Raw genomic sequence first — 18,882 nt, forward strand, 5'->3', positions numbered from 1 at the left:
TCTCGGCGGTATTTAATGAATATTGTTACTTAATGCAGCGTTTGCCGGGAGGAGGCGGAGGAGGAAGAGCCGGAGCAGAACACCGAGGAAGTTCACTCTCAGCTTCTTTCTCTCTCCGGGAAAGTTTTAATGGAAGCCATCGGTTTGCTAAATATTAAACTGCCACATTTCTTGTCGAGCATCCACTGCCAGCACTCCAATATCTGCACTACGAGAATGCCCTCCCTTTCCGCAAAAAACGTGTCCGCAGCCAGTCGGTAGATCAAGCCGCCGACGGGAGAAGTCCGTCCAATTGGAGAAAAATCCATTTTCTGTGAACACTAGGCCGGTCCAAAGGGAAGAACAGCTCATCCGTGCCTTTGAGCAATTATTTAATTTGGGCCGTCCTTCCATTTTTCTTGTCAGCCTGATTGAGAATAATGAGCAAAAGGGAGAGACAGAGCGAAACCGCTAACGGAGTTACTCCGGCCTCTGCGTCTCCTTCCCGGCCCAAAGTGCTGCAAATTCCCACTGACGGTAATCCCTCAACTTCCAGGCGTCGGCAGAAAAGAAGACGGAGGAAAGAGCTGCTCCCTGAATCTGCATCCGGCAATGACCTATACAGCGGAACCTTGACTTACGAACGTCCCAACTTATGAGCATATTGTCGCTAGGCCCTGGTTTTGTTTGACATACGAGCAGCATTTTGAGTTAAGACTAAGTGCTAGACTGGCGCCGGGCCCTTTCTCTTTTCCTTTCTCATCCCCATGGCTCAGGTCCAGGATATTTGTCAAATCGCATCTCCCTGTATAGACCATCTCTGGCACTTTGGTCAGCGGAGGAGGCCCTGGTCTCAGTCCCACCCCTGTCACAAGCACGGCTGATGGGAACGAGAGTGGTGGGAACGAGAGTGGTGGGAACGAGAGAGGAGGCCCTGCTCTCAGTCCCACACCCGTCACAAGCACGGCTGGTGGGAACGAGAGTGGTGGGAACGAGAGAGGGGGCCCTGCTCTCAGTCCCACCCCCGTCACAAGCGCAGCTGGTGGGAAAGAGAGTGGCGGGAACGAGAGGGGCCTCTGCTCTCAGTCCTACCCCCGTCACAAGTGCGGCTGGTGGGAACGAGAGGGGTGGGAATGAGAGAGGGGGCCCTGCTCTCAGTCCCACCCCCGTCACAAGCACAGCTGGTGGGAATGAGAGTGGTGGGAATCTCCGTGATCGCCCCCCGCCTCTGTAACTCCCTCCCTATAGAAATAAAAATGGCCCCCATCTCCCTCTTTTTAAAGAAACAGTTAAAGACACGTCTTAGTGTATGGAGGAGAGGAGGACTAACATAACTGCCACCCCATAGCAACTATGGTGATTTGAGTTAAGAGTCTGGTCATGGAACGACTCAAACTCTTTAACTCAATGTATGACTGTACTGTGGCCTTCAAGACAAGAAGTCCTGCAATCTGCCTTGAACAAAGTTAGGAATCGCTCAAAGCCAAAAAATAAAGCCAGGTTGCCTAACACTAATATTTAATGCCATGTCAAGGATCCCTTCCAGTCTCCAGGCCTCTCCAATTTGTGCGACTTCCGTAAAAGCAGGGCCACAAGTGTGCATTATGGATTCTGGCTAAAGGTGACTTCTCTCATGGAAATGCAAGGCTGCCATTGTGCAGGAGATAGCGAGACAGGCATTTCCGTGGCTCTTCTGAGCATCTCCTTGAAATGCTTGGGAATTGTCCTGATAGCAAAAAGGCACTCTCTGTTAATCCTACACAAAAGAGAGAGGACTGGAGGGAGGATATGGATGACTCTCTTCGGGAAGAGTGCCTCTTGCTTTGAGCACTCGGGCATCCAGGAGAGCAGCGGAAGTGCTTTTGAAAAAGCTCTGAAGGGGCACAGGCATGCCTCAAAGGGACGGAGAGATGCCGTGTTTAGGGAAAACAGAACAAGTGGCTGGCTCTGAGTGCGGCTGGGTCACATCCCTGAGAATGCAAGGAGGCAGAAGAGCCGTCCGGAGCAGAGAGGCCATCCAAACAGCACTGAACGCTCCGAAAGAGCCTGTCGTTCCCAAGTTAAGTGCAACCTTGACTTAAGAGCACCCCAATTCAAGAGGGTTTTGAGTAGGAAAGAGCCACTACCAGAACCTTCTGAATCGCAGCTCCAATGTGGCTAAAAAGGCCCTTTCACAAATCCCGCAACAACAAACCAGGGATGAGCTTGCAGCACTGCCTTATTTGAAAGAAGTCAGCAATGCCATCAGCCAACAAAAAATAACAAAGCCAGCGGACCTGATGGGATTTCTTTTCCTGTCCACCAACATTCCGTTTTCTGTTCTTGTCCTAATTTGTCTCTCAAGAACAGCCTTAAAACAATGCCGTAAGTAAACAAAAACTGCTTTACTTCAGCAACATAAAGAACAGCACACAAAAGAAAGCAAAGAAGTCTTAATGCAATCACAGTTCTTAAGTCTCTGATAAATTCCGAAATCAGGCAGCAGTCTTACTTCAGACAAAGAAGCAGCAGTAATTCCTTAGGAGTAGTTTTCCAAACGCAGACTTGAAGCAGGCACAAGGGGAGCGAAGGCTTAAGCATTAGAGTCAGTTTGTTACCAGCAAAAAGTGACTCCACCTGCAGCTGCTAGGGTGGTTCCCAATTACTTTAGCGTTCATGGCAGTTATTCTAGCTGAATGGCTTCTCTGCTTTGTTTCCTTTCACCTTTCCTGAAATGTGGGTACTTGCAAAACCTCCTCCTCTGATTCCAACTCCCTCTCTAATTCCTGAACACTTTCCTGCTCCCCTTCCTCTTCTGAAGAACCCTAACAGTTCTTGAGTTGGGAGTAGAGGAACTGCTTTGGGAGATGGACAATTCGGACAACGCTGGTGGACTTTGCTTCTTTCACCACGCTGACATTTGTCCGAAGAGGTTCTCTCACAAATCCTGCAACAACAAACCAGGGATGAGATTGCAGCACTGCCTAGTTTGGAAGAGGTTCTCTCACAAATCCCGCAACAACAAACCAGGGATGAGATTGCAGCACTGTCTAGTTTGGAAGAGATGGGATCTCTTTTCCTGTCCACCAACATTCCATTTTCTGTTCTTGTCCTAATTTGTCTCTCAAGAACAGCCTTTGTCTGAAGAGGTTCTCTCACAAATCCCGCAACAACAAACCAGGGATGAGATTGCAGCACTGCCTAGTTTGGAAGAGATGGGATCTCTTTTCCTGTCCACCAACATTCCATTTTCTGTTCTTGTCCTAATTTGTCTCTCAAGAACAGCCTTTGTCCGAAGAGGTTCTCTCACAAATCCTGCAACAACAAACCAGGGATGAGATTGCAGCACTGCCTAGTTTGGAAGAAGTCAGCAATGCCATCCGCCAGCAAAAAATAACAAAGCCAGCAGACCTGATGGGATCCCTGCTGAAATTTTCAAAAATTTTCAACAACTTCACCAGCTCATTGAAAAAGTGTGGGTGACCGAGAAAATCCCAGCAGACTAATCATTACCTTCAACCACCTACAGACTCACCCCCAGGACCCCACAACTGGAGGACCATCATCCCCGATCTACGAGGGATCGCCTAAGTAAGTAAGTTATGAAACTCATTCCTAGGCTTCATGGAAAAATGGGATTCCCGGGGCTTCTCTGGCGGACTTTGCTGATGGCACCAAAACCCGAGAACTCTGCTGCTGCACACCTCCGTGCCCCTGGATCCATGAAAAAAAACGTCACTTCGGAGAGAAGCCCTGCACTGGTATCTTACGCTCCACTTCTCATTGCGATAATTCCCCTATATATGTCACTAAATATTTCAGCAGTTTATTCATTTATAAGCTTTGTTATGTGCTTTTTAAATAAATTTGGCAGCAGAAACAAGCAGCCTAAATTGCTGACTGCTATAGTACTCGTAACGTCGCTAAACATACCTGGCTTCCTGGACAAAAGGTCTCAATTCAAGTGCAAAACAAACACGTGGCAACTAGGTGGGCGGCTCAAGGGACGTGGTAGGGACAGAGCCACAGGTTGGGTTCCAGGTCTTGACTTTACGTCTCTAAGGTGGAGGACATTCCCAGTGTATTAGACACACTATGGCAGTGGTTCTCAACCTGGGGTCCCCAAATATTTTGGATATTTTGAACCAGCCCAGGTCGGATTGAGTGCTCAACCATGAAATAGCCTAGCCCGTTGTTTACCTAAGAAACCCAAAAGACAGTTGCATCTGTCAAGTAGGGAAATTTAGGGAGGATAATTTAACTAAGTTACGTCACCATAAAAATATCCAGCAGCGTGTGCACAGAAGAATGAGGAAGTACTCCATGATGGACTCGGGTGTCACAGTGGATGATGAAACGGCAGCTCCCCCTGTGGCCAGAATCGAGCATACCCTCAGGAAGCTGGACAATGTTAAATAGCCTCTGTGTCTTTGTCTGTATGTCGTATGTCTAACGGCACTGAATGTTTGCCATGTATATATATGTACATTGTGGCAAGTCATTAATAAAGACGTTGATCAGTACTGGGCCCAGGACCATTGGTAAAACACCAAAGCTCTCAGAACGGGATTCTGCGGCAATGCGGAACCTCCCCACCGCTAAAGCTTTCCCACTCTCTCTTCCCTCGTTCATTCACACACATGCATGCATTTGTCCTTGGGTTCCTTATAATAATAATAATAATAATAATAATAATAATAATAATAATAATAATGCATTTGTTCTTAGATTCCTTAATAATAATAATAATAATAATAATAATAATGAATTTGTCCTTGGGTTATTTAATAATAATAATAATAATGCATTTGTTCTTGGGTTCCTTAATAATAATAATAATAATAATAATAATAATAATAATGCATTTGTTCTTAGATTCCTTAATAATAATAATAATAATAATAATAATGAATTTGTCCTTGGGTTACTTAATAATAATAATAATGCATTTGTTCTTGGGTTCCTTAATAATAATAATAATAATAATAATAATAATAATAATAATAATGCATTTGTCCTTCGGTTCCTTAATAATAATAATAATAATAATAATAATAATAATAATGAATTTGTCTTTGGGTTACTTAATAATAATAATAATAATAATAATAATAATAATGCATTTGTCCTTGGGTTACTTAAAAATAATAATAATAATAATAATAATAATAATAATAATGCATTTGTCCTTGGGTTACATATTAATAATAATAATAATAATAATAATAATAATAAACATCACATATTCCTAAACACTTGGGAAGTGTTCAGCTTGTGATTTTGTGAAACGAAATCCAGCATATCTATCTTGTTTGCTGTGTCATACAATAAAATAATAATAATAATAAGAAGAAGAAGGCATTTTTAATTGAGTTATGTAATAATAATAATAATAATAATAATAATAATAATAATAATAATAATAATAATACATCACACAGTCCTAGACACTTGGGAAGTGTTCGACTTGTGATTTTGTGAAACGAAATCCAGCATATCTATCTTGTTTGCTGTATCATAATAAAATAATAATAATACAGTAGAGTCTCACTTATCCAAGCCTCGCTTATCCAAGTTTCTGGATAATTCAAGCCATTTTTGTAGTCAATGTTTTCAATATATCGTGATGTTTTGATGCTAAATTTGTAAATACAGTAATTACAACAGAACATTACTGTGTATTGAACTGCTTTTTCTGTCAAATTTGTTGTATAACATGATGTTTTGGTGCTTAATTTGTAAAATCATAACCAAATTTGATGTTTAATAGGCTTTTCCTTAATCCCTCATTATCCAAGATATTCGCTTATCCAAGCTTCTGCTGGCTCGTTTAGCTTAGATAAGTGAGACTCTACTGCAGGGGTCCCCAAACTAAGGCCCGGGGGCCGGATGCGGCCCATCGAAGCCATTTATCCGGCCCCCAAGGCACAAGGGCATAAGGGGATTGGGCTAAATGACCCAAGGGGTCTCTTCTTCTCTTACAACCATTATTATTATTATTATTATTATTATTATTATTATTATTATTATTATTATTATTAAACATTGAGGCTGGGTGGCCATCTGTCAGGGGTGCTTTGCTTGTGCTTTCGGTAAACAAAAGCAAAAGGGGATTGGACTCAATGGCCCAAGGGGTCTCTTCCAACCCTCATTATTATTATTATTATTATTATTATTATTATTATTATTATTATTATTATTATTATTGCTGTTGTTGTTGTTGTTGTTATTGCTTGGTGGCTGTAAAGATGTCATGATCATTGTGTTTTATTCATGATTGCTATGTTTAGGTTGACTGTTTAAGGTTATATATTTCAGCTATTCTTATACAGAAGCTGGGAGCCTCTAAGGCATGGCCAGGAAAAGGGGCGTGGCTTCACCTTGCTGGTGGAAGCCTTAGAATTCAAAATTTAGCAGTTGGAATTCGGCAGTTGGAGTTTGTCGGTTGAGCAGAGCAGTTGGTTCTATTCAGTGGGAAAGGAGTGTGATCGAAATAAAGAGATTGTGGGAGGAAGTTGAGCAGCTAGAGAGTTTTAGCGGAGAAGGGCTAAAATTAAAGTTGCTGAGCCTTTAGTAGGAATAACTAAAGAGCTGAGGTTACATCCCTAAGTCATAGAAGGACTAGGGTTAACCAGTTAAACTCCCCAGTCCAAGTTTGATCGGGTACAGATCAATTAAGTTCAAGAAGGACAGTATTCCTAACTGAAAGAAACAAGTCTTATAAAGCTAATACCATACTAAGCTCAGTGAAACGATTGAAAAGTCTTGCAACACTTACTGTACAGAAGTAACATCGTTCAACTTAAGTTATAACATTCTTGCAACCATCAAGCTTTGTACTATAAATAAACAAGTTACTGTTTCTTCAAATGTTGCTTATTATTTGAGCAAAGCATCTTTCAAAGGTGGTGGCAGCGACAACATAGAAAAGTGAAATACATAGAGGTAGAAGGTGAACCCTTCGCATTTTGGTGGCAGCGGTGGGATCCAAAAAGGTTCCATCCCTGTCATCACATCAAGTCTTCACATTATTGGTGGCAGCGGTGGGATCTGAAGGGATTCCATTCTCTGCCACGTCGAGTCTTCACAGTGGCCAACTATAGTCTGGCCCTCCAACGGTCCGAAGGATTGTGAACAGGCCCCCTGTTTGAAAAGTTTGGGGATCCCTGCTCTACTGTAATAATAATAATAATAATAATAATAATTAATTTGTCCTTGGGTTAAATAATAATAATAATAATAATAATAATAATAATAATAATAGTAATAGTAATAATAATAATAAGGCATTTTTCCTTGAGTTATTTGATGATGATGATGATGCATTTGACCTTGGGTTACTTACTGTGGTGGGAGGACCAAGGTGGTGGGCTGGGCCTTGGGTCTGCGCTTGGCCGAGACCCCCATCTGGTTGGCGGAGCGCTTCAGAGACTGCTGATTCAGGAGGCCCGATGCCAGCCCCGCATGATACTGCAACTAGACAGAGGAGAGGAGGAGAAAAGACGGGGGTGAGATTGGTGGCAAAGGTTGGCCTCCTTCAAAACGCTCCTCTTTGGATGCCTTTGCAAGGAAAGCTCCGGGCAAAGTCTCTTCCTCTGCAAGGCATCCATCCCTGTTGTGGGGAGAACAGACTAGAATTCGCCAGGAGGTGTTTATTTTGGGGAGCCTTTGGCACAAACTCCCACGCTCGCTCGCTCACTCGCCAGTCTGGAGGCTGCAGCGCTTTCACGCAAGAAGTGTGATCGAGCCTGCCATGTCGGCTACCAACTTCAGGAGATGGCAACTTGGCATGTCGCGCAAGATCTCCAAAGGCAGTTTTTGCAATAAAGGTCATTGTTGCGTGTGGTCTCGGGGGCCCGGGTGTGTCGAGATACATTTGGACTATTTATCTAGGTTTTTTTGATTGAAGGACACATTTTAGATGACTATATCCTTTGTGGCCAAATTTGGTGCGATTTGGTTCAGTGGTTTTGTTGTTTACTCCACAGTAAAAAGCACATTACATCTATATATATAAAAGAGTGATGGCATCACGGCAACGCACAAAACAACAAAACTACAGGCCCCCCAACCTCGAAATTTGACAACACAACCCATCATCCACGCCTCTAGGTTGATACAACAAAAAGAAAAGAAAAATAAAGTCCTAATTAGAGAGAGAGGGGAATAATTGCTTTTATCCAATTGCTGCCAGTTAGAAGGCTAAGCTCCTCCAACTTGGTCTCCTAGCAACGCAATAAAAATAATAAAAAACACTAAAAATAATTAAAAACACTAAAAAATTAATACAATAAAATACTATAACAGAAAATAACTAAAAATAATACAAGAAAATAATAAAATATAATAAAAAGATAACTTACAATAAAATTTATTAAAAAATACAAATAACGTCAAATAAAAATGACACAATTTTTAACCAATACCACCACCACTTTGCCAAGCAATGCGTGGCCGGGCACAGCTAGTTTTTATATATATATAGACTAGCTGTGCCCGACCACACGTTGCTGTGGCGAAGTCTGGTGGTATGGGAAATAAAAGTATTGAGGAATTGGTGGTAGTTAAGGTAAAGGGTAAAGGTTTTCTCCTGACATTAAGTCCGGTTGTGTCCAACTGCACACTGAAGTGGATTCTATGGCAGTGTGGAGTCAAGATAATCTAGTTCAAAGCAGATAATATAAGATTATAAATGGGTTATATAGCTGTGTGGAAGGGCCTTGAGTCTACACTGCCATCTAATCTAGTTCAAATCAGATAATCTGTATTTTATAGGCAGTGTGGAAGAGGCATAAGTGAGGCCTAACTCTGCCTGTCCCTGGGCTGCATGGGTTGCTAGGAGACCAAGTGGGCGGAGCTTAGCCTTCTAACTGGCAGCAATTGGATAAAATCAATTATTCCTCTCCCTCTAATTAGGACTTTATTTTTCTTTTCTTTTTGTTGTATGAACGTAGAGGCATGGATGAGGGGTTGTGCTGCCAAGTTTAGTGTTTCGGGGATGTGTCGTTTTGTTGTTTTGTCCTAGGCCGAAATGTCATTAATAATAATAACCTCAGTCGTTCTGAGTTCTCCACAAATTGGTGGCAGAGGTGGGATTTTAAAAAGATTCCCCCCTGCCTGAGTTCTCCACACCTACACAACAGCCAGGCGTCCAGCGTTCTTTCTTAATAACTTTCAGAATTACCTGCTCAATTGACCGCGTGAGGGACCGAGATGAAGCATGGCTTTCTTCATGACAACAGACCATGCTGCGCCCCAACGCCTTCATCTCACAAATTTGGCTCCAATGTGTTTTTCTCCCCCCCCCCCCCCTCTTCAAATGGGAAATCAATGGGAGCGAGAGACAGCGCAAGTTTGAAAGACAATGCTTCAAAACGTCAGGCCCTCCTGGCTTTCGATCTCTGCTCCTGGAATCTGCCAGGAGAGCAATACGCCTCGCCCTGTAGAGCATCCAAAGCGCCTCCACGGTCTTGGCAGGAGAGGAGCCTTTGCCGGACCGGCCGGAGGCGTCCCATGAAGGCCCCTGCAAGCTCAGCCCTTTGGAGGGTCACTCGGCCCATTTCGGACAAAGGAAGAGGTCTAAGGTCGGCCTTTGCAGGCCTTCCATCTAGCCCAGGATGATGACACCTTCCATTGGTTTAAGCTGAACTTTAAATTTTATTTATCTATTTATTTACAGTATTTATATCCCGCCCTTCTTTCTCACTCAGGGAGGATCACAACGCACATATACATGGCAAACGTTCAATGCCATCAGACGAACAATTGAACATTTTATAGCTCCGGCTTCACCAGGGTCTGCTCGATTCCGGTCACAGCGGCAGCTGCCACTTCGTCGACTACTTATGAGACCGAGTCCTTGATGGAGCACGGATCAAGGAACACAAAAGGCCCGACAGAGTCACTCAACCAGAGAAGTCAGCCAGAGCAGAGCACCTGATGAACCAACCTGGACACAGAATACTATTTGAGAACACAGACCACCATGTCAGACGACACAAGCTTGCCTAGGAATCAAACCAGTAGCAGAGCCCCTCTGTAGCAGAGTTTATGTCCACTCCATCGTTGATACTGACACATTGAATTTATTTACTCAAAGAAAATTGACTACTCTAGGTTTTCCATACCTGCATAACCACCACCTGAGGAAGACTACACAGTCGAAACCGGTCGTGGATGGTGACTAACCTTGGATTTGTTTAAAACATTGGATTTTTAAAAAAGGATTCACTAACTTGGATGTCTAGATTTGGACACACAATCAGTGACTTATACAGTCCTCCATGTGGAACATGAACTCTGGTGGTCATTGGACTCACAAACTCTGAATATAGAGTTCTGCTTTCTATGAATGTATGTGTGTTGGTAACACATGGATTATATTTTGGTTAGGAGACGTGTTTTTTTGAAGCATTTAGTATATTTTGAATCTTTATCATCCTTGGTTGCACACTGAATGTTCTAGAACAATAGCATATATAGAAATTACTGTTTTATAGTTTACTAGCTGTGCCCGGCCACACGTTGCTGTGGCGAAGTCTGGTGGGATGGGAAATAAAGTATTAAGGAATTGGTGGTAGTTAAGGTAAAGGGTAAAGGTTTTCTCCAGTTGTGTCCGACTGCACACTGAAGTGGATTATATGGCAGTGTGGAGTCAAGATAATCCAGTTCAAAGCAATAATATAAGATTATAAATGGGTTATATAGCTGTGTGCCTTGAGTCTACACTGCCATATAATCCAGTTAAAATCAGATAAATCTGTATCTTATAGGCAGCATGGAAGAGGCCTAAATGAGGCCTAACTCTGCCTGTCCCCTGGGCTGAGTGGGTTGCTAGGAGACCAAGTGGGCGGAGCTTAGCCTTCTAACTGGCAGCAATTGGATAAAAACAATTATTCCTCTCCCTCTAATTAGGACTTTATTTTTCTTTTCTTTTTCTTGTATCAACCTAGAGGCATGGATGAGGGGTTGTGCTGCCAAGTTTAGTGTTTCTGGGGTGTGTAGTTTTGTTGTTTTGTCCTAGGCCGAAATTTCATAACCCTTTTATATATATAGATATTACTGGATTACATTTCTAGTTATAGTGGACTCTTGCCTGTGCATTTAAGGGAATCCTTTCTTTGTATTACTATGGAGTAAACAACAAAACCACTGAACCAAATTTGGCCACCAAAGACATAGTCATCCAATCTATGTCTTATTTGGAAACCCTGAACCATCCCCGAGGGGTTTCCGCTTTGGCCTAAGAGCCCAGGGATCTGCGAGGCTTCAAAGAAGGAACCGTTGAGAGAGCCCATTAGCGTCCGGCTCCTGCTCGTTAATCTACATCTGTTAATCACCGATCACCATTTCTCTGGCCCTCCCACTTGGGCTTCCAGGAACACACAGGATCTATAAGGGCCCATTAAATATTTAACAAAAACCATCTCCATAATAGGAGGAAAGGTCAAAGTTAATAAAACCAATAGGTAGCTCCTGTCCAACCTGATTTATAACATTACTAGCTGTGCCCGGCCACGCGTTGCTGTGGCAAAGTGGTGGTGGTATTGGTTAAAAATTGTTGTGTAATTTTTATTTGACGTTATTTGCATTTTTTAATTAATTTTATTGTAAGTTATATTTTTATTTATTATATTTTATTATTTTCTTGTATTATTTTTAGTTATTTTCTGTTATTATAGTATTTTATTGTATTAATTTTTTTAGTGTTTTTTATTATTTTTTATTGGGTTACTAGGAGACCAAGTTGGAGGAGCTTAGCCTTCTAACTGGCAGCAATTGGATAAAAGCAATTATTTCTCTTTCTCTCTAATTAGGACTTTATTTTTCTTTTCTTTTTGTTGTATCAACCTAGAGGCGTGGATGATGGGTTGTGTTGTCAAATTTCGAGGTTGGGGGCCTGTAGTTTTGTTGTTTTGTGGGTCGCCGTGATGCCATCACTCTTTTATATATATAGAAGATGGCTATTTCCGCTCCTGGCTGCCAAAGGATCTCCACCACGGCAGCCATCCGTGGACACTTGGCCACGACATTACAGAGTTTATCCTTAAATGAGTAGCGGTCAGCCCTTGGGGGATCACCCCTTCCTTTGGCTTCCATTTCGGATTCGCGGGGATTTCCTGTGTCACCTAAGCCCGGATGAACCTTCCTCTGGGGGTGAGAAAATCCACAGATTCAGAGATATCCACAGATATTTCCTCTGTTATCAACAAGAAACAATTAAAGAGAATGATCCAGGGATCTGTATACAGCAGTGCTTCCACTGGCCAGGCATTTCTAGTTTCTAGCCATGTCCGTCTGACAAGAATCAGCACCTCTTGTTTGCAGGGCAAGAACTTGTCCTGGTCTTACATTTTCTATTACTCTATGTACATACCATGTTTTCCCGAAAATAAGACAGTGTCTTATATTATTTTTTGCTCCCAAAGATGCACTAGGTCTTATTTTCAGGGGATGTCTTATTTTTCCATGAAGAAGAATTCACATTTATTGTTGAACAAAAAAATGAACATCTATATATATAAAAGAGTGATGGCATCAGGGCAGCGGACAAAACAACAAAACTACAGGCCCCCCAACCTCGAAATTTGACAACACAACCCATCATTCATGGCTCTAGGTTGATACAACAAAAAGAAAAGAAAAATAAAGTCCTAATTAGAGGGAGAGGAATAATTGCTTTTATCCAATTGCTACCAGTTAGAAGGCTAAGCTCCTCCAACTTGGTCTCCTAGCAACCCAATCAAAAATAATAAAAAACACTAAAAATAATTAAAAACACTAAAAAATTAATACAGTAAAATACTATAACAGAAAATAACTAAAAATAATACAAGAAAATATTAAAATATAATAAGTAAAAAGATAACTTACAATAAAATTAATTATAAAATACAAATAACATCAAATAAAAATTACACAACAATTTTTAACCAATACCACCACCACTTTGCCACAGCAACGCGTGGCCGGGCACAGCTAGTATATAATAAATGTTCAAAAATTAATATAAGACACTGTCTTATTTTCGGGGAAACACGGTAGATCTTACTTTCGGGGGAGGCCTTATATTTAGCAATTCAGCAAAACCTCTGCTAGGTCTTATTTTTTGGGGATGTCTTATTTTCGGGGAAACAGGGTAGCAGTTCGAAAACAAGGTCATGTGGCCACTGGCATGACTGCATGGAGCCTTAGATTAGATCGAGTATTAGATTCGAGTAAATAAGGTAAGTGCATATTTGTATAGAGAGAGATGTGGCAATGCCAGAGATATAAATCCCATATTCTCTGGCTGGGTGATTTAAAAACAAAACACTAGCGAGATCTACCCAGAGAAAAGCTTCCTAACGTTCTCCAAGTGAATTTCACTAAAGCAAGCACCCCAGGCGGCCTCAAGTGACACAGGGGGAAAAAAACCAACATCAACCCTGAGCAGCATATGCTTGGCAGTGCTTCCAAGCCAAATCCACAGGGAAGGTTTGCAAAAATCTCACCGAAAGAGCCCAACGCAGCCTGACACCCGCTCTCTCTGCATCTCCCAAAATACAGTCCCATGGAAACCAGGGAGAACGCATCATCCTAACCGAGAAAAGCAGGACTAAAAGCAAACGCCTGTTTTCGCCTTCAGAAAGAAATACAGATATTTTTTGGTCCTGTCCCAGAGTTTTTTCTCATATAGTGCAGAAAAAATAATAATCATGAAAATCCCATTTTTCTTTCCAAAATAGAGATCTTGGCTGTTGTTTTAATGCCTTGATAGCTCGGATGATTCCTTAATTGGGAGAGAAACTGGAAATATGACTCCCATGGCTGAACCAGATGTTCTTAGTTCCCCAGAGAATGTGTCCTTCAACAGAAGGGAGTTTCTGCATCGCCAGAGATCTGAAAAGCAAGGACTCCGCAGGAGTAAGTGCTTGGCATCTTGAGGAGATAATGGATAGAAGATTTTCCCTTGAGAACCTTTAGGGAGTTTGGCTTTCCTTCTTTGTAATCAGATCTAAGTTCCATAAAAGTGTCTTGCACCGTGAACACTTTGCGGTGTCAACGTAGCTATTTCCTGAGGAAGGTTCACTGACTCTAGCTCCTGTTTCTCCAAGCCAAGCTTCCTGATCCTGGCGACCAAGCCAAGCTGCGACTCCCGAGTAGACCCGGAGTAAGTCTACTTCCTTGCCTTGTTCCTGAATCAAGTTTGGCCTCAGCTTCGTCTCGTTCCTGCCTTGATATTCAAGACTTCCTCGTGACTTTGAACTTTGTTATTCAGTCTTGCTTCCTTGTTGTTTTCCCCGCTCAAGAACTTTCCAACAGTTTTGAGCGTGTTTCGGTTTCTGGACTTTGGACAATAATATTGGACATTTCTCTTTAACTCTTTGGACTAATTCATACCTTTTCACAAAGGACTATCATCTACTCAACCTTTCCTGAATTTATAATTGTTTTAATAAAGATATTATATGATTATTGGTCTCTGTGTGGTTTCCAGTGCTTACGCTGCCTTGGGGTGCAACACTGGGATTTCTGGGAATTGTAGGCCCAAAACTTCTGGGGACCCCAGGTTGAGAACCACTCGTCTAAAACTATTTAGCAGCTTATGATCCCTTTATTTTATCAGTTTTAAACTTATCTATTTATGCAATACTTTTGACACAAAATAAAAAACACTCTGGTCAGATTTTGGCCACATTCCTTGTCAGGCTTTAGCTTACTGTAGACATGGAACACTGCTGCCGTCAGCATCATTATTATCAATTCTTCAATAAAGTTGCAGTTATCTGGAAGCCAACTACAGCAGAAACACGACAACTTGGGAACTTGCTTCTGCCGCAGGTCACAGAACCGCACTTTGTTTGCTGTGGCACTTTTAATAAAGCTTAAAAATAGTCTTTTCCGCGAGGATCGCGCGGGGTCAAACGGACATTGTTTGGCTCGCCCTGGAAAAGGCTCGGGCCTGGCGCTGAATGATAACAATGATAACGCCGGGCTGCCGATGACAGTGGCGTGCAAAGTGAATGCACCAAGGCAATTACTTGGTGGGAAAGGTACGACACGGAAGGCAATGGCCATTAAGCAGCAAATCAGGCAAACAATCTTTGGGTTCAGAGAATGGGCAGTTGTGTCCTTAACACTGGTTTTCTCCTTCTGTGCAACGGCTAAAGACGTTGTTTTCCCGGAAGAGTAAAGACCGCAATACAAGTACGGCTTAGAGCAATGATGGGCAAGCTTTTGTGCTTGGTGTGTCCAAATTCACCAAAAAACCTAGCATGACTTGGGTGGTGTGTCACTTCAAGAAAAAAAACCCATAATTTCACAATATGTATAGTTTAAATAACAAAAATGTATAATCTATATATATAAATGAGTAATGGCATCACGGCGACCCACAAAACAACAAAACTACAGGCCCCCCAACCTCGAAATTTGACAATACAACCCATCATCCACGGCTCTAGGTTGATACAACAAAAAGAAAAGAAAAATAAAGTCCTAATTACAGGGAGAGTAATAATATTTTTTATCCCATTGCTGCCAGTTTGAAGGCTAAGCTCCACCCACTTGGTCTCCTAGCAATGCACTCAGCCAGGGGACAGGCAGAGTTAGGCCTCACTTAGACCTCTTCCACACTGCCTATAAAATACAGATTATCTGATTTTAACTGGATTATATGGCAGTGTAGACTCAAGGCCCTTCCACACAGCTATATAACCCATTTATAATGGACTTAATGTCAGGAGAAAACCTTTACCCTTTACCTTAACTACCTCAAATTCCTCAATACTTTATTTCCCATACCATCATACTTCGCCACAGCAACGCGTGGCAGGGCACAGCTAGTGAATAATATAATAGTAATAATATGATAATATACTACAATAATAATAGAATAATAATAGAATAATAATAGAAAGATTATGTATGTATGTATGCATGTATGTAATGTGCATAATTCTCATGGAGTAAACAACAAAACCATTGGACCAAATCACACCAAATTTGGCCACAAAAGACGTAGTCATCCAATCAATCTGCATGCGGCAGTGTGTCAGCAAAAATGGCTAGGCATGTCAGTGCTGACACGCATGTCATAGGTTGGCCATCACTGGCTTAGAGGATAATACACCACCCTCCGTCTGCCTCAACGGACAGACGCTTAAATTACAGGTGGGATGTCATAACCACAAAACGAAGGGAGACATCTCTGGCGGACCTTGATGAGAACTTGAAGTAAGCCATCTGCATAAAGATGTCTGGGATGATTAGGGTCAGAGGAAACACGCCGGGATCTGTCAGCTCCCATCCTTGTTAGCAGGCAGCCCACGAGAAAGGGAGCTGATTGCACCGACTGTGGGCAGGGAATATCCCAGGCCTAATAAATCACATCAACACACAGACAGCGCCGTTGACCCGAAATCTATCTCCTCTACCAGGGAAAGGGCTCCATTACTCCGCAAAACGGCAGAATGACAGATACAGCCGATACATGTGGAAGTGTCACCGGGAGAAAACCTCCTTCTCCTCCGTTACTCAAGACTTGGAGGATTCGTTCTTTTTCAAGCTCTTTTGATACTGAACCGTGAGTAGAAGAGTCAGCCAAGAGAAGAAAGAAAATCCAACAAATACTTCATTCAGCAAAGGACAAGAGGGATCTACCATATACCACACAGCCGTGGACAAGTCTACAGAGGGAACACCAAACGCAGCAGCATTGCCCAGACACGAGTCAAAGAACACGAAAGACAGTACAGAGTAATCCAACCACAGAAGGTCCAACCTGGACACTGCATATTATTTGAGAACTTATATCTTATAAAGAGCACTATATTAGACCATTTTCCTTTTATCTCTTTAAGAAAACTTGAAGCTGAGCCAACAATACAGTTATTCAAAACATTGCCGCTTACCAGATGAAGGGTTATCTGAAACTGGAGTAAACCTGGGAACCAGTAGTAAACGGCTTATGTAAACAGCTTACTTCGGCTCACAGCCAGCCACTCTAAAATAACATCTATTTGACTGGGCTTCCTGGCTGGGAACTGCAACATTTGTTACCAGCTGAAGCTACGGCTAATTGACTGCATTTACATCCTGAGGAGTCCTATAGAACTGCTCCAAGACTACAGAGACTTTGATTTGTTTTGACTCCAAGCCAGGTTTGAGCCAATTGATTTGTACACTGATGTATTGAGTGTTACAGCATATTACATGCCATTATGAAGGGACTGAATGTACACATACTGTGCCGCTAACAAACTTTAGTTGGGAGTCTGGTTGATATATGTCTGATATATGTTTTATACTGAAAACTGCTCTGTGTAGCAATTAAATCTGGATGATTGCAGTCTATACATTTTTATACTCTGTAAGTTGCGACTGTGTGCCAGTACAGCTGACAGAATTTGATCATCAGTTGTATTATTATTAACATTATTATGTATATGATGCTCTAATATACATATTGTGTTCTATGTTTTGAACCTTTATTGTGGTGCATATTTTTCAGACAGAGCTTAGTGGTTACAATGTTGTTTCTCACTTAGAGGCACTTTTATTAACAGTTACAATAATAGAATGGGGTAAGACAAACTCCCTAAAGTGTCACTTCTTTTACTTAAAGTAGTTAGAACTTCTTCCTTTGCTACTTTTAAACCGCAGTCACCCCTGTGATATACGATCACAGATTCTCTGTTCCTTACCAGGACACAGACTACATTAAATAAGTCACCGAACTTATTTAAACCGACTCAAAACTGAACAATCTCTTATCCCTGACTGAACTGCCGCGTCCAGAGGGGTCACCACTCTGCGGCCACCTACGGACACACCCCCAAGACTGCTAATGTGGGATTTGTGTATTGATAGTGTTTAAATGCAATTTGTGTCATGCTTGTATTGCAACTGATTGCATCATCCAGAACGTACCATAGTGTGGAAAGAGTTAATTGCCAAGAAGCTATGACGACCTTGATGTGTGGCTGGAACTAGGGCGTATCCAGACACAAGTGTTGGTGCATAACGATTGCTTCAGTTCAGTTGAGTTCTGTCTGCCTAGAGTTCGAGTCAAGTTCTGTTGGAGAACAGAGCAGTCCTGTGTTCGTCTGTCGTCTGCAAGTCTGTCTGTGTTGATTATTACTGCATACAGTAAAACTTTGTAAATAGTTTTACCAACGTTTCTGATTGTCTCTTTGTTCTGCGCTCCACCGCTTCTATCCAACTACTGCTGTACTGCAAATACTCTGACAAAGACACCAGAGACGGAGGACCATCATCCTCGGCCTACGAGGGATCGCCTACCCTGTTTCCCCGAAAATAAGACATCCCCGAAAAATAAGACCTAGTAGAAGTTTTGCTGAATTGCTAAATATAAGGCCTCCCCCAAAAGTAAGACCTAGCAACGTTTTTGTTTGGAAACATGCCCAGCGCCTGCGAAACAGAACACCATAGCATGCAGGATTGGTAAATATACATACTAGTTGTACATGGAAATAATGGTAGTAACAAGAAATTCATGATAGGATTCAGAGTTTGTCTGGTTATGTTGGTTTGTGATGACAACTACTGTACAGTATATAATAAATGTTCATTTTTTGTTCAACAATAAATGTGAATTCTTCTTCATGGAAAAATAAGACATCCCCTGAAAATAAGACCTAGCACATCTTTAGGAGCAAAAATTAATATAAGACCCTGTCTTATTTTCGGGGAAACACAGTAAGCAAGTAAGTAAGTAAGTAATCAGAATCTACCAAGAATGCCTGGAGTTGCGAGACAATCACACGTTCCACCTTGCCTAAAAAAGGGAGACTGGAAACTGGCCTTGAATCCCCTGGAAAAAGTAGTTTGAGGCAAAAATGCACCTTGGCTTGCTTATAATTCTTGTCTGCGTGTGGTTCTGTTCCAGACTGCAACCCCAAAGAGACTCTCAGAATTGCC

The 18,882-nt window shown here is 41.9% G+C and overlaps 1 protein-coding gene across 2 annotated transcripts in view; it reads right to left on the minus strand.

The window, feature by feature from the left end:
* The window catches only part of med27 (mediator complex subunit 27), a 92,177-nt gene that overhangs the window by 43,366 nt on the left and 29,929 nt on the right, over positions 1 to 18,882 (minus strand). For both annotated transcript variants that reach the window (XR_010000092.1, XM_062959178.1), the window contains exon 3: positions 7,304 to 7,434. Coding sequence is in view for 1 of the 2 variants with exons in the window: in XM_062959178.1 (XP_062815248.1) it covers positions 7,304 to 7,434 (131 nt within the window). In the remaining variant the exon portion in view is untranslated. The remainder of the gene's footprint in view (positions 1 to 7,303; positions 7,435 to 18,882) is intronic.

Source organism: Anolis carolinensis, unplaced genomic scaffold (genome assembly GCF_035594765.1).
Source record: "Anolis carolinensis isolate JA03-04 unplaced genomic scaffold, rAnoCar3.1.pri scaffold_7, whole genome shotgun sequence".
NCBI classification, from domain to species: Eukaryota; Metazoa; Chordata; class Lepidosauria; order Squamata; family Dactyloidae; genus Anolis; species Anolis carolinensis.